At 38.0% G+C, this 25,446-nt stretch overlaps 1 protein-coding gene across 2 annotated transcripts in view; it reads left to right on the top strand.

Annotated features, from left to right (window-relative positions):
* The window catches only part of LOC139941345 (uncharacterized), a 57,348-nt gene extending 42,257 nt beyond the window's left edge, over positions 1-15,091 (top strand). The window contains exons 13-17 of one of the 2 annotated variants that reach the window (XM_071937792.1): positions 3,363-3,503; positions 4,446-4,826; positions 8,496-8,635; positions 9,227-9,324; positions 14,000-15,091. In XM_071937792.1, the coding sequence (XP_071793893.1) occupies positions 3,363-3,503; positions 4,446-4,826; positions 8,496-8,635; positions 9,227-9,324; positions 14,000-14,511 (1,272 nt within the window). In that variant the 3' untranslated portion in view covers positions 14,512-15,091. Of the gene's footprint in view, positions 1-3,359; positions 3,504-4,445; positions 4,827-8,495; positions 8,636-9,226; positions 9,325-13,999 lie in introns of both variants that reach the window. The other variant, XM_071937791.1, reaches the window with a different exon arrangement.
* Positions 15,092-25,446: the final 10,355 nt, after the last annotated feature.

Raw genomic sequence — 25,446 nt, 5'->3', positions numbered from 1 at the left:
TGAAGAAGCAATATCGTTGCAGAATTAATCAGTGTTTACAGCACTGATACGGCGTTTGAAGATGACTTTGGTGAGAGTACGTGGTTTTTCCAGTAGCAGATCACATATCATAGCATTATGATCCGACAGTCCATTAGCCTTGCTCAAGGCAGTCGAATTATTCACTCCGAAAAAAGATCGCCGCTGTATAAAAACCCACCCGTATTCACTGTGCGTAAAACCCACACGTATTCACTGTGCGTAACATCGCACGACACGATGCCCCCGTACACTATCCGCATGCGGAGGCCGTCAGGCCGACAGCTTTGTAGGGTCTGTGTTGAAGCCACTGACCTCATTACTATAATAAGCGAAGAGTTCCCACGGTCAGCTCATTACCATAATGCCCGCGAAAGATGAGACATGTCTACATCATCACACACCACCACCACGGACGCTCAGCGAGCATGATAGGCGTGTGTGATTGGACGTCAAAATTAATAATTCATTTGCCTCACATCCTGTGTTGTCTGATAGGTCTGACGAACGATAAACATATTCATGAGCTGCATACTAGCATATCCTAGAGCCCCCCCAATTTCGTCCACTATTGGAATTTTTTCAATACAACACATTAAAACGGGAAGATACAGACCCGACAAGGCTGTCGGCCTGACGGCCTCCGCATGCGGTTAGTGGTGTACGAGTGCGATGACTTGTGTGAACAGTATTCGTGCGATGTGACAGTGTGTATACGGGTGGGTCATTCGGTGTGATCGCACACACCATGCACAGGGTATACGGCGGGTGGGTTTACAGCTGCGTCTTTTCGGAGCTAATAATGCGACTGCCTTGAGCAAGGCTAACAGTCCATCGATGATTTGAATACTAACAGAGGAAGTGTGTCCTAACTGATTTTAGAGTGGGTAGAGGCAAAGAAAGTTTTTAAAAAAATCAGAGTTTATGTTTTTTTAACTGGTAAGCAAAGAAAACAAACCACACAATGGTCGTTTTACTTTAATTTACAGTTACTTATAGTAAATAAACAATAACGTAATTTTTATAAGCAAGAAAGTACAAAACAAGTATAATATAGCGATTAATGAGAGTAGATAAGATAATTCACAACCAAATTGATGTTTTTTTGCCTCTGATCAAACAATAAGTTAGAATCGTGTCTCAAGATTTAGGCGGCAAAGGTTCAATTACCTTAAGAAAATGACAAGCAAAATTTAAAATATAGTTGTTGCTTTTATGTTTTTTAGTTTTTTTGTATTTTTGTTTATAGATAAACAGCCCCAAAGTATTCCCTAGGTATTTTTCAAAACAATTAGAATTCTTGCTCCAAACTTTATAAAAAATAAGGTCATGATATTTCTGAACTTAAGGTTGATTTTTTTTCTAAAAAGTTTACATCGGTTAGACCAAAGATTTCACATGTTATGAATGCACAAGTATGAGGTTGATACATGAACTCTCTTTGTGTCTTGTGTGTTTGAATGTCTACTCACTCGGAACCTGAAATGACAAAGACTTACTTCTAACAGATGGTTTCTCACAAGTATCTTGTAAGGCTAAGCCCAAATACACAAGCACCCCTCCATCAAAAACATCAAATTGTATGAAGCCCTGTATGAGAACAAGGATGGGCATTAGAAGCTGAAACCACATTTCTTCCTGCAGGCAGAGAGGAAAATATGCTTAGTAGAGCTATTTGGGCAATGTTGTTATCTGAGGGAAAGTGGGGGAAGTGGGTAAGCTAAATATTGTATTAAAGGTCAAAACCATTAGTTCTTAAGTACATACAGTAAGTATCCTGGAAAGATTTCTTAATTTATTTTTCACAAATCGCTGGAAAAAACCCATTGTACTGATGTATGGCATCAATGTTGTTGCATTGTTCAATGTGTAATCCCAGCAGCAAACTTGGCACAATCCCCCGGCACATATTGCACAGCACAGCAATTTAATAACTTTTATATATGGCTGGAAGTAAAAGATAACTCCATCCGATCTGGAAAATTGGTTCAGTTTAATAATGTGTCCTTAATTTGTATTGAATGCTTGAAAATGGCCAAATTGAAAGGTATCTTTTGAAGGACATTTGTATTTCACTATGGGAAAACCTAAGTTTTGGGTCATGTCCTCTGCAAAACAGCAAAACTCTTCTGTGTTTGCCCTTAAAGGGTGGCTGCAGTGGGTTTTTTTTTAATTTAAACGATTAAACATGACTTTTTAAACCTGAAATATTTTTTATTATTTTTTATTAAATGCGCAAGTATTTTAAAAATGGGTTTCAAGAGATTAGGGGAACCCACCCCGCCCCTAAAAGGGGCATAAACGTGATGTCATGTCGGGAACCCGAGCCGTCGGGCCCCCTGTCTGTGTGCATATAGAGACGTGTGCACTGTGTGGCCTGGTACCTAGGCGCGTGTAGTTAGGGACCAGACTCTTTTTGCCGACGGTATGTTTGAATTCCCGATGTGATGCGATGGTAGGGGGCGGTAACAGTCCACAAAAGGGGGGGGCATGACTTATTCGCTAATTACGCATGTGAGATATGTCGGGGAAAAAACAAAACACATTATTGAGGTGCAATACATATATCAGAAATAAATGACAGCAAAATTAACTGTTTTATTTGAATTCACTGCAGCATCCCTTTAAAACACTTAGGCCTATATTCTAGTTATTGTAATACAAAAACATCAACACAAGTCCAATTGTTACATACATGTGGAAGTGTCCTGGCTGAGCTGTTAAGAGCACCGAATTCAAACTCTGGTGTTTCTGATCAGTGTGGGTTCGAATCCAACAGTTGTGACACTTGTGTCCTTAAGCAAGACACTTAACCATTGCTACATCCTTTGGATGGGATGTAAAGCTGTTGGTCCCATGTGTGGTCTAACTCATGTAAAAGAACCCAGTGCACTTATTGAAAAGAGAAGGGGTTCGCCCGGTGTTCCTGGCTTTGGCTGCACCTTGTAATATTCTTATAAGGTGCTCGTAAATGGGTCTCAGAATTCATCACTTCAATAACCTATTTTTCTGAAAGTGTGCCTAGAGTACATTGTTGGTAGATACGTGTGCTATAAAAGACCTCAAAATTATTATAGTTATTATTTATGTTGGGATTGAACCCATACATAAATTGATAGATTATGTATCTTTTGATGTGTGTCAGGATATAGACAGATTTAAAAATGCCCTTTATCTCTTCTTAAAGTTTTAAGCAGCAAGTTTTCCAATGTGTACTTGCTTGTGATATACATATTTGAAGTTCTTTTGAGTGAACTTGATATGAACTGAAATTTTATTTTGTTATCTAAAGTAAATATCAACTAAGTTATATGAAAAACTGTTACGTGACTGTTCCTCAGCAGGCAGTATTAGTGCAACAAGTGTCAATTCCAAGATCAGTTGCAGCAGTACCAACTCAAGCAGCACCACAAGGGGTCATTCAACAACAGGTTCAGCAACACATTCAGCAGCATCAACAACAGCAGCAAATATTAAATGCCCAGGTAATATTATCAATGATGGGATTTAGTTCTCTAGGTAACCCCTTACTTTTATTATTTTTATTTTATTTTATCACAGCATGCAAAAGAAAGCTAAACTTTTTCTTTGTGGCAGTATCAGGCTTTTTCCTGTAGCCTTAGATCTGAGGGTCTTTCGCATGATCTTTGCTGTTTTCAAAAGCACCGCCTCCTGAAACAGCTCTTCCCTCATTTGCTCTAGATGTTTTCCAGTTTTGGGAATGGTGTAAAGTGCTCCAACCACCACAGACGCTACTTTTACTTTTACCTGCCAAATCTTCTGAAGTTCTTGGTACTTCTGTCATCTCTTCTACCTTTCTACCTCCTTTGAAGGTACCTTTATATCACATGGCACTGCAGTGTCAGTAACATCATTAGTCTGAATCAGCCCCGATACTTCGACTTTAAAGGGGCAAGGCAGTTTTGCCTGGAATTTTTGGAAAAATTTAGGGCACCAAGGCAATTTCGAGAAATTTCATCGGGCATCAAGGCAATCGTAAAGAGTTGCGAAGGGCACCAAGGCAATATTTGAAAAATACAGATCCAAGTTGCTTGTCAACTGTAAAGTATGTTATAACTTACCTCTTGCTTGTTCTGTACTCTGGTTGGCTGACCCAAGGTCACTTAGGGTGACTTGATATAGTCTAGTGATCGCGTGCGCATGTTTTGCCGGAACTAGTACCCGAGTTGGCACTAGTCTTTTAATTTTTGACTGTTTACAGCGCCCTCTCTTGTTGTGACCGTGGACAGCAACAAAAAATTTCTTTCTTTTCCAAGTTTCTTTTCTTTTTTCACATTTGAAACCTAGGTGTGTTATAAAACAAATAAGGACTGGCATAATTTGGTAAATAGTGCATGTCTTATCAGTATGTGTATATTATTCCCCTTTAGAATTAGTGGTTTGCTTGTTTAATCTTGATATTACAGCTGTCTGCTGCACAGACTGTTGGCTTAATTCACACACAAACTGCATCATCTCAGCATTCAGTCCTTCAAGGATCATCTCCCGTTGTGGTACAACAGCAGTCACAGCAGCAACAACAAATCCATCAACAGATTCATCAACAACTACAACAGCAAAAAATGCAGCAAGAACAACAGCAGCAAGCTCATCAAATTCGTCACCAGCAACATTTACAGCAAATACAACAGCAGCAGCAGCTTCAGTCATCTGATGCCTCACAAGTAGCTCTTTGTGGTCCAAGTCTGTCAAGCATTTCAACTGTCCATCAAGAACAACGTCAGAAAAGACGATTTCGAGAAGAAGCCCCAGATGATGATTGCAAAGAGGACCTTCTTGGCTACCAAGTAAGATCAGTTGGGCCAGTTTCTTACTACTCTGCATTTATTTATTTATTTTTATTTTCATCTCATATTAAGCTTATAATGTTTGCAGGCAGTTTTGGACATAACCTACTAACTATTGACCCAATTTTCATTCTACTTTTGCCTTCATCTAGCATTCTTGGATAACATTCATTATTGCCTTTACTGGTAGATCAGATCATATAATGGTAACAGATCAGATCCTCCACTGGCAGGTTGGATCCTGCAATTCATTTGTTATTGGTTTATTCTTTAAAAGCAAAATTCCCATGGTGACCAGAGGTCGAACTGTACTAGAAGATCAGATCCTGCTCTGTAAGCTTAGGCGGTTCCAGAAATTGTTGACTCATTACGGTTCTGGAAAAAGGCTCGGTTCTAGATAAAAGACTTGGTTCTGAGTCGGATCTGGTTCCATCAGTAAATAAAAAAACATAAGCGGTCTTGGTCGCAAGCATAAACGCCCTGGAAATACCACCCAGCTGGAATCGAATCCATAACCGAGCTTGCATTCTTCGATCGCAAACAATACCCTGTGTGTCAGTGCACAACATGTATGTACGTATGCAAGAGCCAACTTGCAGTGCATTAATATCAGTACATTTAGCTAGCTAGCGACCCCCCTACGTGGTCGATGACTGGGGGGCTTTGGACCACTCCATTACAAGTTTTAGGGGAGAACAAATACAGATCTTACAGTCTACAAAAAAGGTGTTTACTGGTCAAACAAAATGAAAGAAAACAATCCCCAGAAGATGGGTAAATGTATGAAAGAAAATAAACATGGAAGAAATCTTGGTCAGAAAGAATCTGGAAATCTTAAACTTTCAATGGATTGCCCTTGGATGGCTAGTTTCTCTCATCGTTGAATTTTCCCAAAGTGTGACAAGAACAGGGCTAAGAAAAAAAATTAATAGGGCTAAGAATGGCAAGTTTATTTAGTTTCTCAAGCATACATGTACAAAGAAAACACGTAAAATTTACCCTGCCAAGGATATTCCAAAAAGTTTATTAAAAAACGGCTTATTTCCATCGGGGTGTTTAAAAATCACGTTATTTTTTCTTCATTAATCTGAACCACATACGGAATTGCTTTTATAAAGCAGCCAGCCACAAACGCGGTCATTACCACGCAATAAAGACAGGGTCCTCGCACGATAGTTTCCTAATTACTAAGTATCTCGGACAGTTTGCAGACTGTGGTTGGTCAAAACCTGATCATGTGGAGATGTGTACTAACAAGTGATAAGAACCAGCTCTGGATGCTAGAATAATTGGCCCCTAAACCAGCATGTACAATTAGTGTTTGTGCTTTATCGCATGTTTAATCATCTTAGTTTCACTTGCATTTCGTGCACACATGCCTGAACCCGCTGTAAATGTATCAACATATCCCTTGCATATCGTGACATGCTACATGAGGGCGCTTACCATGTTCTGGTACAAAGTCACTGGTCTCAAAGTATCAGTAATGTTAGTAATGCATGAAAGAGACAGGAGCCATCGAAGGCCAAAATATGTAGCCCCTGAACATGTCTGGAATTATTGCTGAGAGAAAAGTCACAAAGTTTTGAAACCAAGGACCCAGTCCTAACTGCGTGGTAATGCAGTAGTGATTACCAAGCAGTGAAGACCGGGTCCTCGCAGTGTTATTCCCTTACTATCACATCAATGTTTAGAGGTTCCAGTAACGAGGCTATTAGTGGTAGTGGATCTTGATGCAGCAATCTTCTATCATTGTTATTCAAGGTAGAATCAGCACGTTAAGGATACTTTGTACTTGAACAAGTTGTTGATTTTAAGCTGCACTTTTATTACTGTTCATGGATTGCAACGTTAATCCATTTGTTGAATAGGTTGGATCATCTTGTAGTAGAACGCAACTGCTAATTATCACATGCACAGCAAATAGGTGACCAGTTCCCGAGTCATGAATTAGGACTCATGAATAGTCCATTCTTATACTAGGAGAAGGGAATGGGGGATGGAAGCATTCACAGGAAATTTTACTAAAACAGTAGCAAAATTTATCTTCATCTGTTTAATTTATTATGGGGTGTGATTTTAAAAGATGAAAGGCATGTACATGTACATGGAAGCAGATTTCTGCTGGTAGGGCTTACTTCTATGGCACAAATGATTTTAATTGCCACAACTGTAATTTATTCCTCATTCTTCCTTCCCTGTCCACATATGCAAATGCCCTTTTTTTTGGCCAATTGGTTTTAAACAGCTGCAGCTTGTTTTTTTGCGGCACTATTATTTGCTTTGTCAAGTAATAAACTGCAATGGAAACTGACTGAGTAAGTTTAAAAAAATGCGGGGTTTAAAGCCATTGGACCCTTTCGGTACAGAAAAAAAAATAAAAGTTCACAGATTTACAAATAACTTACAGGGTTTACAGAAGGTATTGGTGAAAGACTTCTCTTGAAATATTATTCCATGAAATGCTTTACTTTTTGAGAAAACAGTAAAACAATATCAATTCTCAATAGCGAGAATTACAGATTTATTTTAAACACATGTCATGACACGGCGAAACGCGTGGATACAAGGGTGGGTTTTCCCGTTATTTTCTCCCGACTCCGATGACCGATTGAGCCTAAATTTTCACAGGTTTGTTATTTGATATAGAAGTTGTGATACACAAAGTGTGGGCCTTGGACAATACTGTTTACCGAAAGGGTCCAATGGCTTTAATGTTCATGTACGGTTACTCTATTTGGCCTGTTATTAAGTGGACCAATATACAGGCTATATATAGGTAATAGTTGCAGAAGAAAAGATTACCGTCCACAAACATCGATGGAATGCTGTTCAGTTGACAGGAAGAGCTGGAACTGGACGTAAAAGGTCCAATGCAACAAAGCTTAAAGGCACTGGACACTTTTGGTAATTGTCAAAGACCAGTCTTCTCACTTGGTGTATCTCCTCAACACTTGCATAAAATAACGAACCTGTGAAATTTGGTTGTCAAAGTTGCGAGAGAATAATGGAAAAAAAACACCCTTGTCACACAATTTGTGTACTTTCAGTTGCTTGAATTCAAGATCTCAGCTGAGGTCTCAAATTCGATTCAAATATTTTAGTGAGAAATTACTTCTTTCTCAAAAACTACGTTACTTCAGACCACGGATGTGACTCCTTTGTTTTTAGACGGAATTCTGGAGGGTTTTTTTGCCCTAAAAAACAGATTTGTTAAATTTTGTTTCTCCCCCCCCCCCCCCCCAAAAAAAAATCAAAATCTAAAGAAATGGAGATTATAACCATTTAATAACGCCCCAGACTGCAGAGTAGGGCTTTTAAAACTAAACGATAAATGTTAATAATTGGGTACCATGCTCGGAAGTTTTGGGCTCGATTGCTGTTGCGCTTTGCGTACAGAGTTAAGTTTTTTTCTCACCAGCCTATCACATCCCTGTTCAGAGGGAGCCATTTCTATCAATGTTTTTATACTATTAACAACTTTCCATTGCTCACTACCAAGTAAGTTTTTTGCTAACACTTATTTAGAGTAATTACCAATAGTGTCCGGTGCCTTTAAGCAGGAAGGTCACATAAAAAGTAACAATGTGGGTCATCATTGGCATTGAAGGCCAAACTAATGTGCTTTTTGCTTTAACCATGTTTTTATCTTCCTACCATTTTGCATAGCATGGCCCTCCCCATTTGACTAATGTAGGTACAGACAGTTTACCAGGTATAGCGCAGCCAATGAGCAGATCTAGTCAACCTCCACCTCGCCAAGAAGCACCATTACACCCCCAGGGAATGAGTGTAGCAGATGATACAATGTGAGTTATTTTGCTTATGGTTTATGCCTTAGATAAATTGGTACTAATTAATTTATTAATTTTCTTAGAAAACGATGCAAAATGTGCCTTTGTACACACTGCACAGTCAAGACAGGTGTAAAGTGTTTGGGTACTTTCTGTAAAACAAAACACTGATTTTATTTAAACTTACACGGTTTGTAGATAATAATGATGGTAGAAAGCCTTACCTTGCTTTTATGTAGGTGCTGTTGTTTTTAACAAATGAGTACAACAATGTAACATTAGTAATTTTCATCTCAGGAGATGAACATTAGTTTAGCTTAAACATGATGTAAATCAATATCTTCTTGATTCAGTGGAACCAGAAAAGTTGTTAGATACATACACTGAATCTTTAAATTGTTTGGCTCCTACGTCACATACATGTAGCTCGCTATATTTGTATTATCAACTGACACATATGCCCATGTATGTCACCCTGAGGAGGAGGTGCCCTTACAATAGTTATTCATGTTGCATTGAAGACAGGTATCTGAAAAAGCTGGACTAAAATTATTCTTAAATAATAGACATATGAAGGAGGTGTAAAGGTTGTTGTTTTTGTTTCAGTTTAATGCCACCACCACCACTTTCTGTAGCATCAATGGTTGAACCACCGCCAAGACAACTGGATAAACATCTTATGCCACCACCATTACATCCACCTGGTTCGTACCTTATTTTATAACACTTTCACTCTCAACCTATGGGTCTAATGTTGTGTCTTTTTTTTCCTCTAGCCTGCTCATCATATCTAGAGAGCTGTGTGCTTAATTATTATTGTTTTTGTATACACATAGGTGTTGCCATCACTTTTTTAAAAGGCTGGCATTTTTCAAATGCTAAACAAGGGCTCCAAACATAGGTTTTCTTTTTAGACAATTATTTAGCGCGCACCAAAACCCATGTGATATATTTCTTTTGCACAGAAGTATGTTCTTCCAAAACGCTTGTTACCGTAAATGGCACGTTTTATTTTAACAAGTGTTTCTATTTATCTATAAAAATACCCTTGTTGAGTAAATAAGGGTTTGAGAAAAATTTCTCAAAGAAGAAACACATTTAAAGGATTTGGGTACTTTTTGTAACACAAAACACAATGTCCAAATACTTACACAATGCCCAAAGACTGCACCGATTGAAAAAAAAATGGTAGTAAAAAGTTACTTAAAATATTATTTGCTGAGGGGCTGTGGTTTTTGAGAAATGAGTAAAACAATGTCACAAAAAATATGTTTTACATGCTAATAATAATATTTGTCTCCCTGAGATAAAAATTCATATCGTGACTTTTTAAACTCATTTCTCATAAACTACAGCACCTCAGCAAGTGATATTTAAGGGAAGCTTCATACCATCATTATCTTCAAGCGGTAGTTAAATGTCAGTCTCTGGACATTGTGTGTGGTGTCCTACAAAAACTACACAGACCCTTTAATGTACATCTAGTTGAAAAGATTATGAGAGACTTGGGCTTGGTGAGACAAAGTGCTAAGGTTCATCTTACGTTGAACTGTTAATGTTCCCTTAATGATTTATATTGTGACATACCGCCTAGCTATTTCAACGGCGCACACAGGATAATGTTTTGGGTGGGGTCCGGGGGCCGGCCTTATGCCCCCTGGTGGGGTCGTGGGGCTAAGCCCTGGTGGGGGTCCAGGGGGCAAAGGCCCCTGGAGCTCTGAGCTTTCTGGCGTTTTGGGGGTGAAAAATCAAGCCTCTTTATGCATATATTTAGAAGAACATACTCTTTAAGCATTTCTGATTCATATAAAATGTATCGTCTATAATTACGAACTGCAAAAAACAGTCAATAATTCAGCAAAGGTTTTTGTGTTAAATAGTAAATGCTACGGATGTGGCTGAAAATAGAACATTATAGGCGGTGCTACCTACTTTTCATCACTGGGCAGCAAATTCCATGAATAAGTAGGCGGCAAACCCAGAACCTACAGATAAACCTTTGTTTCGCGAAAGTGGTGTCGCATCATAACAATTTTTATCAGATTACTGTTCAAAAATGAAATTATAACTTTAACCCGGGCATAAATGTGATGTTTAATTTGTTAAGGGTAGGATTGCAGACCTTTTAATCCCTGAACATAGCCGACTAAAATGAAAAGAAGCAGCGCGTTGTGATCAACATTCGGTCGGGTCGGTCGGTATCTGGTTTCATGCATATTCAGTAAAAACATCGCGGGTAAAAAAAAACATTACTATCCACAAATTTGATTTCAAGACCTCAGAATTAGATTTTGAGGTCTCAAAATCAAGCATCTGCAAGCACATAATTTTGTGTTACATAGGCAGGGTTCGAAATTAGTGGTCGCCCGGTCGCCAAATGCGAGTGAAAAAAGCGACGGGCGAGTGAAAACCCTTTCTCACTAGCCCGCCGGGCGAGTCAAATATTTGTTCCTTTTCACATAAATGAGGGTACAGTGGCAAAATGCCTCAGAAATTTTTTACTAAAGCTTTTAAAATAGTAAGTTTGACAATACTACATATTTGCTAGATTTAATTTGGCAGCGATCAGGATCTGAATTGCTATCGTTCATTTCGGAATACATTTTTAATCATTATGATGCACAAAAATACACAACACACACACAGTCGTCCAAAGTCCATTCTGACCAACATTCCGCATGATGTGATTGGCCGTTGATGGCTGTTAATAATTTCATATTCATGAGCTTCTTGACTGGACTTCAATGCAGTACACATTCACAAACGGAGTAAAGAAATTGATGTAGTTGTGAGTTATGCCTGCAGACTGTGCACAATGCACATGCCTAGGAGGAATTCTAACAACATGGACTACTTCTGCCAACAGAGGGCAATGCGGGGCAAAGTTCATTGAATTATTTCTCGATGTGCATTGTTGAATGATCGTTGATTCATAAAGATTTTGTTGCAAACGGAGTTCAAAACATGTTCAAAACAACCAACCCCCCCAACCACTAAGTCATTTAAAAGTTGTTGTTGATGGAAAAGGGATGATTAAAAAGGTAAAAATTAAGAGATAAAGTCCTCCAAAAGCAAAATGTTAAGGGCTTCACTTCTGTGGGTTTGTTTTTTTTGTTTTTTTGAAAATTTTATGTTAAGGCCTAAATACATGCAGGCTAGTGAAAATTCTGCAAGCGATCGAGAATTTGAAGAAAAAAAATTAAGGGAAACCCCTGAAGGGTGTTTTTTCTTTCATTGTTATCTCGCAACTTCGACGACAAATTTATCTCAAATTTTACAGGTTTATTTATGCATATGTTGAGATACAGCAAGTGAGAAGAATGGTCTTTGACAATTACCAATAGTGCCCAGTGTCTTTAACCTGTCAGTTAGTGAATGTGCATTACAAACAGTGTTTAAAGCGAATACCGGACACTTCGGCACCTTGCAAACTCGGCACCTCTCAAACTCGGCACCCACAACCTCGGCACCTTGCAAACTCGGCACCCACAAACTCGGCACATGCACAACTACAAACTCGGCACCTGGTTGAAAACGCTCAATCTGCCACGGTTACAAACTCGGCACCCAGTTGGAAATTGAAATAAACACAGATCCTCGTCGTGTGTATCGACGGGTTCGACGTCGTACCTAATAATTAATATGTATTTTTCACTGTTATGGTGAGGTCGCCCTTTTCAAAGATCTGTATCAATTAAAATTTATTTTGTGTAAACTTTTGAAGACGTTTTTGAGTCGAAAATACGTAATTTCGATGTCCAAGTATTTTTTCGGAACATTTACACGAAACTTTGATCCAATAAAACAGTAATTCAAAATAAAGAGTACGTGTAAATAATTTCTGTTACACACTGTCGTGCACTGTGTTTTATTACAAGATGATCGTAACCACTTCAAAATTAAGGCTGCTGAGACATTTCACGATTCCACCGGGTGAGCACGCTGAACTGTCGCTGCCGCGCCGCCGTGTGGTGAGCCGGCCAAAAGTCCACGACGGCCGCCATGTAGGCAAAACACGCTCCCAAATCACACTCTCTTCAAAATATAAAAGTCATTGTCAACCAAACGCTAACATTTTCAAAGCCCATTACATCAACACATAGCGATGCACTTTCACCATACCAACATGATTGAATAAAAAAAAAAAAAAAAAAAACTGAACGTGCGGACGTAAAGTTTCCGGGAAAAAAAAAATCTCCGATGCCGATCTTTCGAAAGTTCGGAACCGGTTATGGTCATATAAGCTAGCATAACTACTAATTATTTCAACTAAATTCAAACCAGTGTTTATGGTGTTAATACTACTCTTCGGGTGGTATTTGCTGTTGGTGCCGAGTTTGGTTTGGTGGACCAAAATAGGCCGGTGTCGAGTTTGTTTTGTGCCGAGTTTGTTGGACCAAAACAGGCCGGTGCCGAGTTTGTTTGGTGACGACATTCTTGGTGCCGAGTGGGTGCCGAGTTTGCGAGGTGCCGAGTTTGCGAAGTGCCAAGTTTGCAAGGTGCCGAAGTGTCCGGTACCCTTTAAAGCACTTTCTGTTATAAGCACTGTGGGAGTGGGGGATAAAAGTAAGGTAATTCAAAGTCTTGAATTTCAACTTGTGGCACAGAATGGTTTAGAAGGTAGTTGCAAAATCAAAATCCTGTCAAGTGCAAGCATTGGGCAAAGAAATGAAGGAAGGTCCTTTTTAAAGCAATCCTCAAAAAATCCCAGTTATATGCTCATTTTTCCATTTGCGATATAAAGAAACTTATTTGCAGGAGGATGTTCTTATGTTTCGCTCGTACAGTGATGTGTTATTACTAAACTTGTCATCATCTTTCCACATCGAAGGTAATCTAAATTGTTCCAAACTAACAGAGTGTGTATTTCCTCCTTTTGTCTCTTTTTATTTCATGTCTGGCGTTAACCAATGTGATGTCAACGTGATTGGGTTACTCTGTTCCCTGCTGATGTTTCTCCATCCTACCATCGCAAATGTGGTTTGGAAATTAACTGAAACAACTTTCTCTCCCTTTCTCCCAATCGGGAAATTAATTATACCTTTTTTTCTCTTCAAATATATATTTAATATACATCCAACACATCACTGAAATTACCAAAACATCAACCGTTATGCCTAAATAATGTGGAAATTTCATGCATTATTCCCCAAAACCAATTTTAAAAAAAAAAAATTCTCTGTGCAATATTTTTTTTTTTTTTTTTGGGGGGGAACGATTAAAATACAATAAAACACTTGCTTCCATTGTTAAATTTGATTTTGATTGATGGTCGGATTCAATCTTTATTTTGTAATACACTTAAACAAAATTGCACAATTATAACCAAACCCCTAAATTGGGACTACATGTACATGAACATCATTGAATGGATGTTAGCTAAGGGTCATAGGATTGCCTTAATGGATGAACCTCCACAGAAGCGCAACAAGGGATTAGTTTCATATGATGCTGGTGATTCAGATGAAGATGAGGATATTATACGATCTCCACAAGCACACACCCACTTCCAACCTAATAATAGTCCACAGCTTCCAGTCATCTTCCACAGGTCACCATTATCTCCTACAGTTCATCATAGGTCACCAGACAAGATAGAATATGCTTTCCAAACGTCTTCTGGACCTTCCCTCCGTCAACCTCCACCACAAAGATTAATTGTCTCACAAGGAAATCAAGCTAATCAGCAAAGAATTGCTATATCCGTAGGACAAGCAGAGAGAATTGGTATTTCAGTCTCCCAGGGTGTTGCAATGTCCCCTCCACAAGGGGAACCAACCGTTGTTACACACGGCATACCACAAAAAGCACCATCATCTGTGCAGCATTCACTTCTGGGGGAAGGACCTCAATACAATCAGCAGCAACCATTCTGGATGTCCCCCCATTAACTCTCCCTAGTTTTTGTATAAGTTTGTTTTGGACACATGTATTAGGTGTCTTTGAAAAAAAAGGATAAACTATTACAGAGTCTTTGTAGGTGAACAAACGGAGTATTTACAGGTCCAGATCCAAGTTTTTTTTAAAGGGGGACACACCTGTAAAATTGTGAAGTTAATTACACTACAAAATCTGTTCCGAACCGCGAGACCCAAGTAGGCCTATACATGTACTTGACCAAATCTGCCCCTTTACAGCTGGAGAGGATGGTGGTTCAAGTAACCACCTGTCAATGTTGCCCAATTTTATGTCCGGGTTGGGTTTTTGGGTTTTTTTTATTGGGGGGGGGGGGGGCTGACACAGATAATATTTAGAAATAGATATCCTCTTTAGACCACACTCTGAAGACAGTGTCATAATGCTTGACAAAATAGTTTACATGTATATCGAGTAGAAACAGCGTTCTGTATAGAATGAAAGTATATCATATCGTAGGGGCTCATCAACATTCAATACACTGGACACTATTGGTAATTGCCAAAGACAAGTCTTCTTACTTGGTGTATCTCAACATAAGCATAAAATTAAAAAAACTGTAAAAATTTGAGCTCAATCGTTCAGCGAAGTTGTGAGATGATAATGAAAGAAAAACCACCATTGTTATCTCGCAACTTCGACGACCAATTGAGCTCAAATTTTGACAGGTTTGTTATTTTATGCATATGTTGAGATACACCAAGTGAGAATACTGGTCTTAGACAATTACCAATAGTGTCCAATGTCTTTAACATTAGGACATTTTACACATTATTTTTTCTTAAATTGAAGATAATAATTGTGTGTTATCGTAATAAATGCACAGTTGTACGAATTGCTTCACCCCCTCGTTTCTCTCTTCCTCTTTTATGTTAAATATTTTTGTCATTTTACTGGAAGGTACATGCCCCTCCTTGGATCTGTGCCTGGTTTTATGCCATTTTATTCCTCTGTACATAAAAGGGACAGATTAATTTTAGACAGCTTTGGTTCATGGGATTTAAAGATAGAAATCCATTTCACAAAAATTTGCTATGACATATGTTTTGTGTTTAATAGGGAAAGTATACTTTGATAATTACTTCACAAATTAATGACCATAAAAACTGATAATATATTATAGGGTTTGAGGCATTGAATGGTGAGGTATCAATATATATTTGGTTTGCGGTAACACCATGTGTGTATCATAAAAACTTAAATAAGAAGTTCTGCAGCTGTCAATACGCCTCTCTTTATATTTATGCATGAGGTACAACGTGTGTCACAATGCAATTATGACGTCATGCATAAATATTAAAAGAGGCATATAATGTATAACATTTTGAGAAACCATTCCCATCCAAGGAATTTGGGTTAGAGAAGGTGATTTAAAAACAAATCAATAATGAAAAAAATTGCATGCATGGTAGGTTTCTTAGATTGTGTATGGCAATTACAGATGATTCTTTCATTCTGGACACATCCAAACTTTCACAGGTTAGTTTTATTGTATATATCTACATGTATATAGGATTGAAATAATTGAATGAGTCAAACAAAAACAGATATAGTTTGCCTTTAAACAATTAAATGATTACATTTTGCTGGTAAGAGGTAAGTTTTCCTTGTTGTCTTGTGGCATTGAGTTGATTTTAGCAAATAATGTTTTGTAATCCCCTTCTAGGGTCTTAAAAGAAATGTTGGCTTGTGAAATACAAGTACAAACAGGAGCTCCACAAAACCTATTATCTTCAAGTACGCACTAATACACCAATCAGATTTGCAGAATGGAGTGGTGATAAAAACCTTTATCTTCAAGTACGCGCCAATCCTCCAATCGGATTGGCAGATCGGAGTGGTGATAAAAACCTATATTGCACAGCTAATATCACTACCATGTGTCTTGTGTGTTCTATGTCACGCGCCAAGTTTGCTTGAAGATAAATACGTTATCACACGCGCGCTCGTGGCAATACGGAAAATATAGCGCGTCTGCGTCATATATTTAACTCGGCCTTCGGCCTCATTGGATATGGGACGCAGAAGCGCTATATTTTTCAGTATTCCACTCGCGCTTGTGTGATAACTTATATAGTCATCAAACTCCTCTACATCAAATATTTACACTTGATCTAAAGAAACCAACACAGAGCAGGAGTTGTTTGACTGTTTGGATAAGAGAATTGTTAAAATTTAATATGGCCAAGCATCCCCCTTTTGATTTAGTTGTTCTTCTTCCTTCCAACTTTTGCGTTAAGTTCAAAAACTTGTTAAAAAGGCCTATACATGTGTAGAGTATATACATGTAGAAATGCCCTATAGTCAATTGTCAGATAACATTAATTCACATTTTAATATTTCAAAAAAATTGCAACTCCTTTAATGGATTTTTACAATGGATTTTTAAGGTTGATACACTTTCAAAAAGATCTTGAAAGAGTGGGGGATTGAAGGGGCCATATCTCATAAATTGTTTACAACCAAGAATTGAAAGTCAGCATGCCTTAATTACAACTCCAAGCTGTGGCACACCTTATTTTGAAGCTGCTTTCACATTCTCTGTGTAATATCTCATATGGCTTTGCTTAAACTTGTCATCTGTATCGTGTTGACTTTAGCTATTTATATTTTAAATCTGAATTGAATGTAGATTTGTGTAATTTTTCGACCAACATAGGGTTTGTTTTGCAGTGAGGTCATCAATTTTATGTTTGATACGTCTTTGTTACAAAGATAATTTCACTCACTTCGATACAAGGTCAAACTGGGGTTTATTTAAGTGCAACTTGTGTTTGTTTTTAAAAATCCATTGTATGGTTCAGTAGTTGTGATTTTGTGAAGTATTTGTCTTTTTTCGACACTTTATGAGTGTGACATTTTAACATTAAGGTACCATGTAGAAGTAAAGGTTTATGCAGTGTGTCCCCCCCCCCCCCCCTCTCCCCCCATGAGATGGAGGATGCATTCACAAATAAATGGTTTGGTTTAATAGATGTTAAATTTGCATCGGTAATAATATACAATCAGTGTACGGGTAAAAACCAAAATTAATATTCTTTATCCCCAACGCAAATTTAATATATTATATCATTGCGGTACCCGCTGCCATTACATAGGATTCGAACTGCCTCTAGCTACTGGGCAAGCTTGGGGAAAGCATTACGCGTGGTGTTATGGAAAATTACTAAAGTTGCTTGGGGAACAAATTTCTTTCTTTGCAATGTTTTCAGGCATCTCCCTTTTTTTATTATAAAAAGCTCACACAGGCCAAAGGCCGTTATTATCCTACAATTTTTAGCGTTTTTATATGAAGATAGCTAAAATGAATCCCCAAACAAATTCAAAATTTCCCATTTGTGGTAAAAGTGACATGTTTACCCCACAAAATTGGTATTACTATTTTTGTATCAACATGATCTGAAGTTTTTAAAAAGGTATCTGCCAGCGTTTGGGCCCCAGTTGATGAGGATTGTTCAATGCTCTCCCTTTTAAGTTGAAAATAGCATGTCATCCATTGTCTACCAGGCCTCATCATTTTAACCTGGGGCACAAAAGTTGGCAGTTTTAAATTGAGTTTTTAAACCTTGATTTCCCTCAAAATGGGACAAACCAGTGATTATAGTGTCCCAAACATTGACCCAGTACTCAAAATCGTGTTGTTATGTCAACATATACAATTTTCCAAAGTTATGAAGGGGTACAATTTTGACAATAAAATACAAATTTTGTGAAATGTTTACAGTGAAAAATGGTAAAATAAAAAAATGTGGCAAGTGTATATAAAACACTTGCAAACTTTGGACAATACTGAGGTGGGGGGTTGCTTTGTGCCCATGTGAATTTCAAAGAAGAAAAAGGGAAATGTACAAGTGGCAGCACTACCATATGGATTATAATCTATCGATGTGACATTTTCATTCTCTAGAAAGGTCAAAAAACTACAAAGGCCCATTAGTGCCAGCAAAAAATAAAATCCCAATCCGTTATTACGGATTAGTAATCCGTTATTACGGATTAGTAATTCGTTATTACGGATTCACAATCTGTTATTACGGATTAGTAATCCGTTATAACGAATCCGTAATAACGGATCACTAATCTGTAATAACGGATTGCGATGATCCGTAATAATGGATTTCAAATCCATAATAACAGATTGCTAATCCGTAATAACGTTATCCGTAATAACGGATTACGAATCCGTAATAACGGATTCCGAATCCGTAATAACGGATTCCGAATCCGTAATAACGGATTTGAAATTTATATTTTAGTGGCGCTAATGGGCTTCCGTAAAAAACACTATTTATTGACTATTTTATACAATCAATACATTCTTCCAAATTAAACAGCGGGTGCAACAGCTTGGGAACCATGCACTCATTTCATGCTGATATAGAGACAAAAGTTTTTCACTTTGAATTCCAGTTTGGTTCAAGTCGGGATCAAACTATTTATAATGTGTATTCACTGATCCAAGACCCTTAATAACAGTAAGTGAAGATGGTACAATTCCACTCCATTAAACTAATACAGTTAAGTACTTGTTGCCATTCTGGTTCTGTCAAATGTGACGACATCATGATAATTTTTCAGTCAATGAGTAAATGGTTAAGTCATACACACTGAAACCAGTTAATGCTCTTCATGTTGTCTATAAAGCTGTAATTTTGACCTTAAAGGCAGTGGACACTATTGGTAATTACTCAAAATAGTTATTAGAATAAAACCTTGATTGGTAACAAGTAATGGGGAGAGGTTGATAGTATAAAACATTGTGAGAAACGGCTCCCTCTGAAGTGCCATCGTTTTCAAGAAAGAAGCAATTTTCCACGAATTTGATTTCGAGACCTCAGATTTAGACCATCTAAGTCGACCATCTAAACGCACACAACTTCGTGTTACAAGGGTGTTTTTTCTTCCATTATTATCTCGCAAGTTCGATGACCGATTGAGCTCAAGTTTTCACAGGTTTGTTATTTTGTGAATATGTTGAGATACACCAACTGTGAAGGCTAGTCTTTGATAATTACCAAGTGTCCACTGCCTTTAAATAAACATATAATTAAACTTGAAAACAAGGTCAAATTGAGGTGATATCTTTAAAAATGTTCGTTTTATTAATAGGATTTTAATTTACTTAGGCATACAAAAAGAAAGTTACAGGATAATTGCACATGCCTAGAATTAAAACAGCAAACTCAATAATTAACTGCGACTTGATGCCTTCAACTCCGATGCCAAATTGTGGTTAATCTTTAAAGAGGTTTTTGAGAATTTGTTTGAGAATTACTTGTACATCATGAGGAAACTGTGTGCTAGATATTCTAAATACACATACAGTTTTTAAGGTGGACAAATTTCACCAAGAAGTAGCAGACAAATTAAAAACAAAGTAGTGTAGAAAAACAATAGGTACTCGGCTGAAAATAGTTATTTAATCATGGCTTTAAGCTATTTTTAAAGAAATTAAAAGGACCACTTCCAGTTGAAGTGTAGGCTGGTTTTGGCTTGAATAAAATTTTAAAATCCAGTTTGTGAAAGTAAATAAAATTTAGTTCAGTTGAACACGGAATAAGTTAGTTTGAAGAAAATTTGGTCATCACCAGTATGTAGTAAAGAATATCTTTGTGATATCTTAGAATTCATCCATCAAATACGAATGGATAAACAAAATACACTTGAAAAATGTAATGGAATAAAATTTCATCTCGGTTAGAATAGAATAGAATAGAATATTTGAACATTTATTGGGACTTATCCTGCTGTTTTGTTCTGTACGACGCAACAACACTTACTCCCACCATCTGTAAGAAAGTGGTTGGTCAGGGTGCCTTTGGTTATAGCGGCCCCAACCTATGGAACAAACTCCCTTCAGAAATTTGACAGTCTGACTCAATAATGCCATTCAAAAAACTGTTGAAGACCGATCTGTTCAGAGCCCATTAATTTTGTGGGTTAATTCTCTAGTGCGCCTTGATCTACGTCTAAGATATATGTGCTTTATAAGAACTTTGTATTATTAGAAGTGCTTTATAAGTATATTTTAATGCATACAGTATGTACCTGTAATAAATTTATTTCGGAACAATTTATGGATTGGGGTACTTTTTGTAACACAATTACCACAGATTTACATTTAACTTACACGGTTTGAAGATAATGAGAGTAGAAAGGCCTCCCCTAAAATTATTGGCTTAAGTGCTGTAATTTTTGAGAAATTAATAAATACGTTTTACATGCTAAAATAATTTTTTGTGACTTGTTTTACTCATTTCTAAAAGAAATACGGCACATCAGTAAGTTTAAGTTGAAGGGAAACTTTCTCAAACTGTGTAATTGTTTAATGTGGACATTGTTTGTGTTCTAAAAAGAGTACCCAGACACTTCTAACCACAAACCAGCCTTTTTATAAACAACAATTTGGGGTTGATTTAACATTTGATTTACAAGATTCAAATGGGTACAACTGCACAAACATGTAGTCTTTTTGATGATAGCAAATGGAGTCCATGTCATAGTATACAAATACAACATGGTTTGAGGGTGATTGGACGTATTAGCTCCCCTCGGTATCAGCTCATGTCGATTATTCACCTGAAATAAAACATCTTGTATTTGTTGAAATATAATAGTTACCCGATCAGACACTGGACACTATTGGTAATTGTCAAAGACTCGGCCTTCACAGTACATGTATCTCAACATATGCTTAAAATAACAAACCTGCGAAAATCTGAGCTCAATCGGTCTTCGAAGTTGTGAGATAATAATGAAATTAAAAAACACCCTTGTCACATGAAGTTGTGTGCTTTTAGATGGTTGATTGGGAGACCTCAAACTCTAAATCTGAGGTCTCGACGTCAAATTAACGTAATTTACGTCTACACGTATAAGACGTCTTAAAGTCATTTTGTGCCCACTGGGTGCTTCTCACAATGTTCTATACTATCAACCTCTCCCCATTACTCTTCACCAAGTAAGGTTATATTCTAATAACTATTTTGCGTAATTACCAATAGTGTCCACTGCCTTTAGCAAGGGGAAATAGCAAGGGGAAATAAAAACTGTGAAAACAAAAAAGGAACCATGATAAGTTTGTTCATGTGTAGGATGTCGCTATAGCGATGTTCGTGCGTGTTTACAAAACAGTAACACGATCGTAATGCGCAGGATAAGTACATGTAGACTATCTACATGTACATATGCTGTCAGAAATGCAGATTGAACGTTAATTGTTTTCTGATGCATATGTTCTGACGCCCCTAGGTTCTGACACCCCTATGTTCCAACACCCCTATGCTCCAACACCCCTATGTTCCAACACCCCTTGGTTCCAACACCCCTATGTTCCGACACCCCTAGGTTCAGACACCCCTAGGTTCCGACACCCCTAGGTTGCAACATTTCCGACATCCCTATAACAATACAACAATGCGTTCTATGGACGAACCCTACATGTATGTCTATGTTGCAACACCCCTAGGTTCTGACACCCCTATGTTCCAACACCCCTATAGGTTGGGCATGTCAACGCATTCAAACCGAGGACTTTAACAAAAGGGGATCCGGGAAAAGTCACACCGAGGACATTCTCAATTCGATTTTGTGTACAAAACCAATGGGGACGTCTGAAAAATAAACTATGTCCAAACAATGGGAGAAAAAAGAGAAGTCCTCGGTTTACACCATAAACACAGCTGTGTGCGCAGCCCTGTGTTTCGACCAACCCTATGTTCCGATACATGTATATAAGCAATAATAAGAATACAATTTTTTGAGCGACTTCCAGCTGATTTTCGGCATAACTTAATTCAATTTCATTAACACGCATTTAGTAAATGCACTGAATTCCACTGAAACGGTGGTTTGTTAACTATTATACATGTAGTGTATTCATTTTTTTTTTTTTTGGCATACATGATTTCATTCTCATTCAGTCATTTAACTTTATGTGTACCTTGACCACTCATAAGTTAAATTTGTACTAAAAGTATTTTTAGAAGTGATGTAATCAAATTCAGATTATAGAATTACACATGAATGTGTTGCTTGTTTGCATTATTTGACTGTTCAAGGTAATTTGTTTATTTTTTTGTGCGATTATATTAAACATTATGTTATGGCTCCCCGCCGAGTTAGCTGGCAATTAATGTACAATGATAGACGACCTTCAGACAGCTAAGTTCAGAGATTGCTCTAAACGCTAGCTTTTTTAGAGCATGCAAGCTAGACGTATGGACAAGTCCTTAAAATGTCTGTCGCGGTGATAGCTTTCAGAGACTCTCATTGCAGTTCCTGCAACATTTGTGGTATTCTTGCGAGACTGCTGGCCCCAGCGTGACTAGAAGTAGAAGGTAGCCTGCAGCTTTGTGCGAGAGTAGTGATCTCGCGAGAGCAGTATTCTATCGCAGAAACCTGAATCAATTCGCCACCACAAATTAAATAACTCACCGCGACAATCCATGCAACTGAGTGAACGCACCAATCACCTAAGGGGGCTTGGCGCAGCTAGTGCTCGCTTCAATAGTTTAACTGCATAAAGTTAGCCCACGATGAATACAGTATTATGATTAATGAATTATTATTATAATTAATATTTTTATATAATATTCATAAATACCCCAAACAGTTTCACTTAACAAAGGTATGTCACCGGGGTGATAAAGACATAGCTGGAGCTGTTTAAAACCGACTGGCTTTGAGTCAAGGGTGCAAAAGCTCATGTACGCCATTTGTATTACGTGGTACGCGATTCATAACTATAAGTTACAATGAGTACCATATTTTTTACACGCCCGCACACACAACCCTATGCGCACCAAACGAAATTGTTTGAAGATGTTAGAATATTTACAAACTTTGGAAATTTTCTATGAAGCATGGTTTGGCACCCAAGCTCATGTCAATATAAAGAAGTACCTAGATTGGCCGCACATACACATGACATGTACAACATGCTGGTTCAGCCTGGGCGGTCATGTGCCAACACGCAGATTTGTACGCATGGCCCACAAGTTTGGCCAAGAGTGGCTGCTTTTTTACATTTAGTTGACCATGGTTGGCGTTTGCGTAAAGAGCTCGCCTCTCACCAAGGTGACCCCGGTTCGATTCCCGGCCATATGTGAGTTGAGTTGGTTCTCTGCTGTGCCACAAGGGTTTTCCAGACCATCCAGTTTTCCTCTCTCGGGAAAAATCAAACACTTTCGATCTTGGCTGTGCTCCGTGGTCATAATGGGTCGATGTGGCTGGCAGCCAAAGGCGCCCTTGTATGCCTGCTTCTCGAACACGTTGTAGGTGCGTCCTTCGCAATTCAGCTCGTAGCTGCGAGTAAGGATGATTAGCCCCAAAAATTATTATTATTATTATTATTATTACCATAGGCGATGCTGCATTGCTGTTATCACTCGATCTCTCGGCAGCATTTGATACCATCGACCGGCAAATCTTGATCTCTCGTATGTCAAGTAGGATAGGAGTCGATGGCATTGCACTCCAGTGGTTCAAATCCTACATTGAAGACTGGACCACCAAAGTAGAAGTAAATGGAAATTCTTCTCAACCCAGCAGGAGTTCGATATAGGCCTTCCACAAGGATCTGTTTTCGGGCCGATTGGCTACACCATCTACACTCTACCTGTCGGAGACATCGCTCGTCATCATAATATATTCTACCACACTTATGCTGATGACATACACCTCTACATAACATTTGATCCTAAGAAGGCTTTCAGCCTAGATGAAGCACTAAAGTCACTTTCTTCTTGTGTGGTAGACATCAACACTTGGATGACACATAACAGACTGAAACTGAATGAAGAAAAGACTGAATTTCTTGTAATTGGTTCTGTTCATAGCCTTCGTTGCCTTGGAAATGTTACTCTCAATGTAGGTTCCACAGTTATTGTACCTTCTAAATCAGCCAGGAACCTTGGTGCTTACTTTGATTGTAATATTTCTATGTTAGAGCAAGTTAATCATTTATGTAAGTCTGTTAGGTTCCATCTAAAAAACATATCTCAAATTAGGAAGTACATAACTCAAGATATCTGTCATAGTGCTGTACGCTGTCATATTTTGTCCAGATTAGACTATTGCAACTGCCTTTTAACATCTGTTCCCCAGGCATACCTGAAGCGGCTGCAAAGTTTACAGAACTGGGCAGCTCGCATTATCTTTAAGCTAGATCGTCGTCATGACTCCAGTCCTCTACTTAAATCTCTCCACTGGCTTCCCGTTAAAGAAAGAATTCTCTTCAAAGTACTTTTGTTTGTTTTTAAAGCCTTCCATGACCAGACGCCATTATATCAAGGATTGCTTTACTTTTCATAACCCATCTCGCCCTAATCTTCACTCTTCTCGAGACCCATTTTTGCTTACCATTCCTAGGACCCGTAGCAAATCTGGCGATCGCACATTCACTGTTACTGCATCCACAGAATGGAACAACATCCCTTCTTTCATTAAAGCCGCTAAATCCACTGACCAATTCAAAAAACTTCTGAAAACACATCTCTTCCCTGTTTAAGCTTTTCTCTTTTTCTCATGCTTTTCAAACATTGTGTATGTAGCTTTTTCGATAAGTTTTTGTAATTGTTTATTGTGCATTTATTTTTTAGTTTATGTAAGCGCTGTGATATAGTTTTCTATGGGGAGCGTTTCTAAATAACCAGTTATTATTATTATTATTATTACCATGAGAGCAGCCTACTGATGGTACATCACGAAATTGCAATTGTCTATTCTGCGTGTCGCTCCAGGCATGTGACATTTATCTGCGCCCATGGCGAACCAAATCTTTTTCTGCACAGTGGAGCCTGCACATGTGTGGCTGATGTAGGTATTGTTCCATATCTATGGCTAATGTATGCCAATTTAATTACGCAGAACGCAATTCATAGTTATTAGTAACAGCACATAATCCATTT

Source organism: Asterias amurensis, chromosome 9, assembly GCF_032118995.1.
Source record: "Asterias amurensis chromosome 9, ASM3211899v1".
NCBI classification, from domain to species: Eukaryota; Metazoa; Echinodermata; class Asteroidea; order Forcipulatida; family Asteriidae; genus Asterias; species Asterias amurensis.
This window is presented reverse-complemented; position numbering and strand designations above follow the sequence as displayed.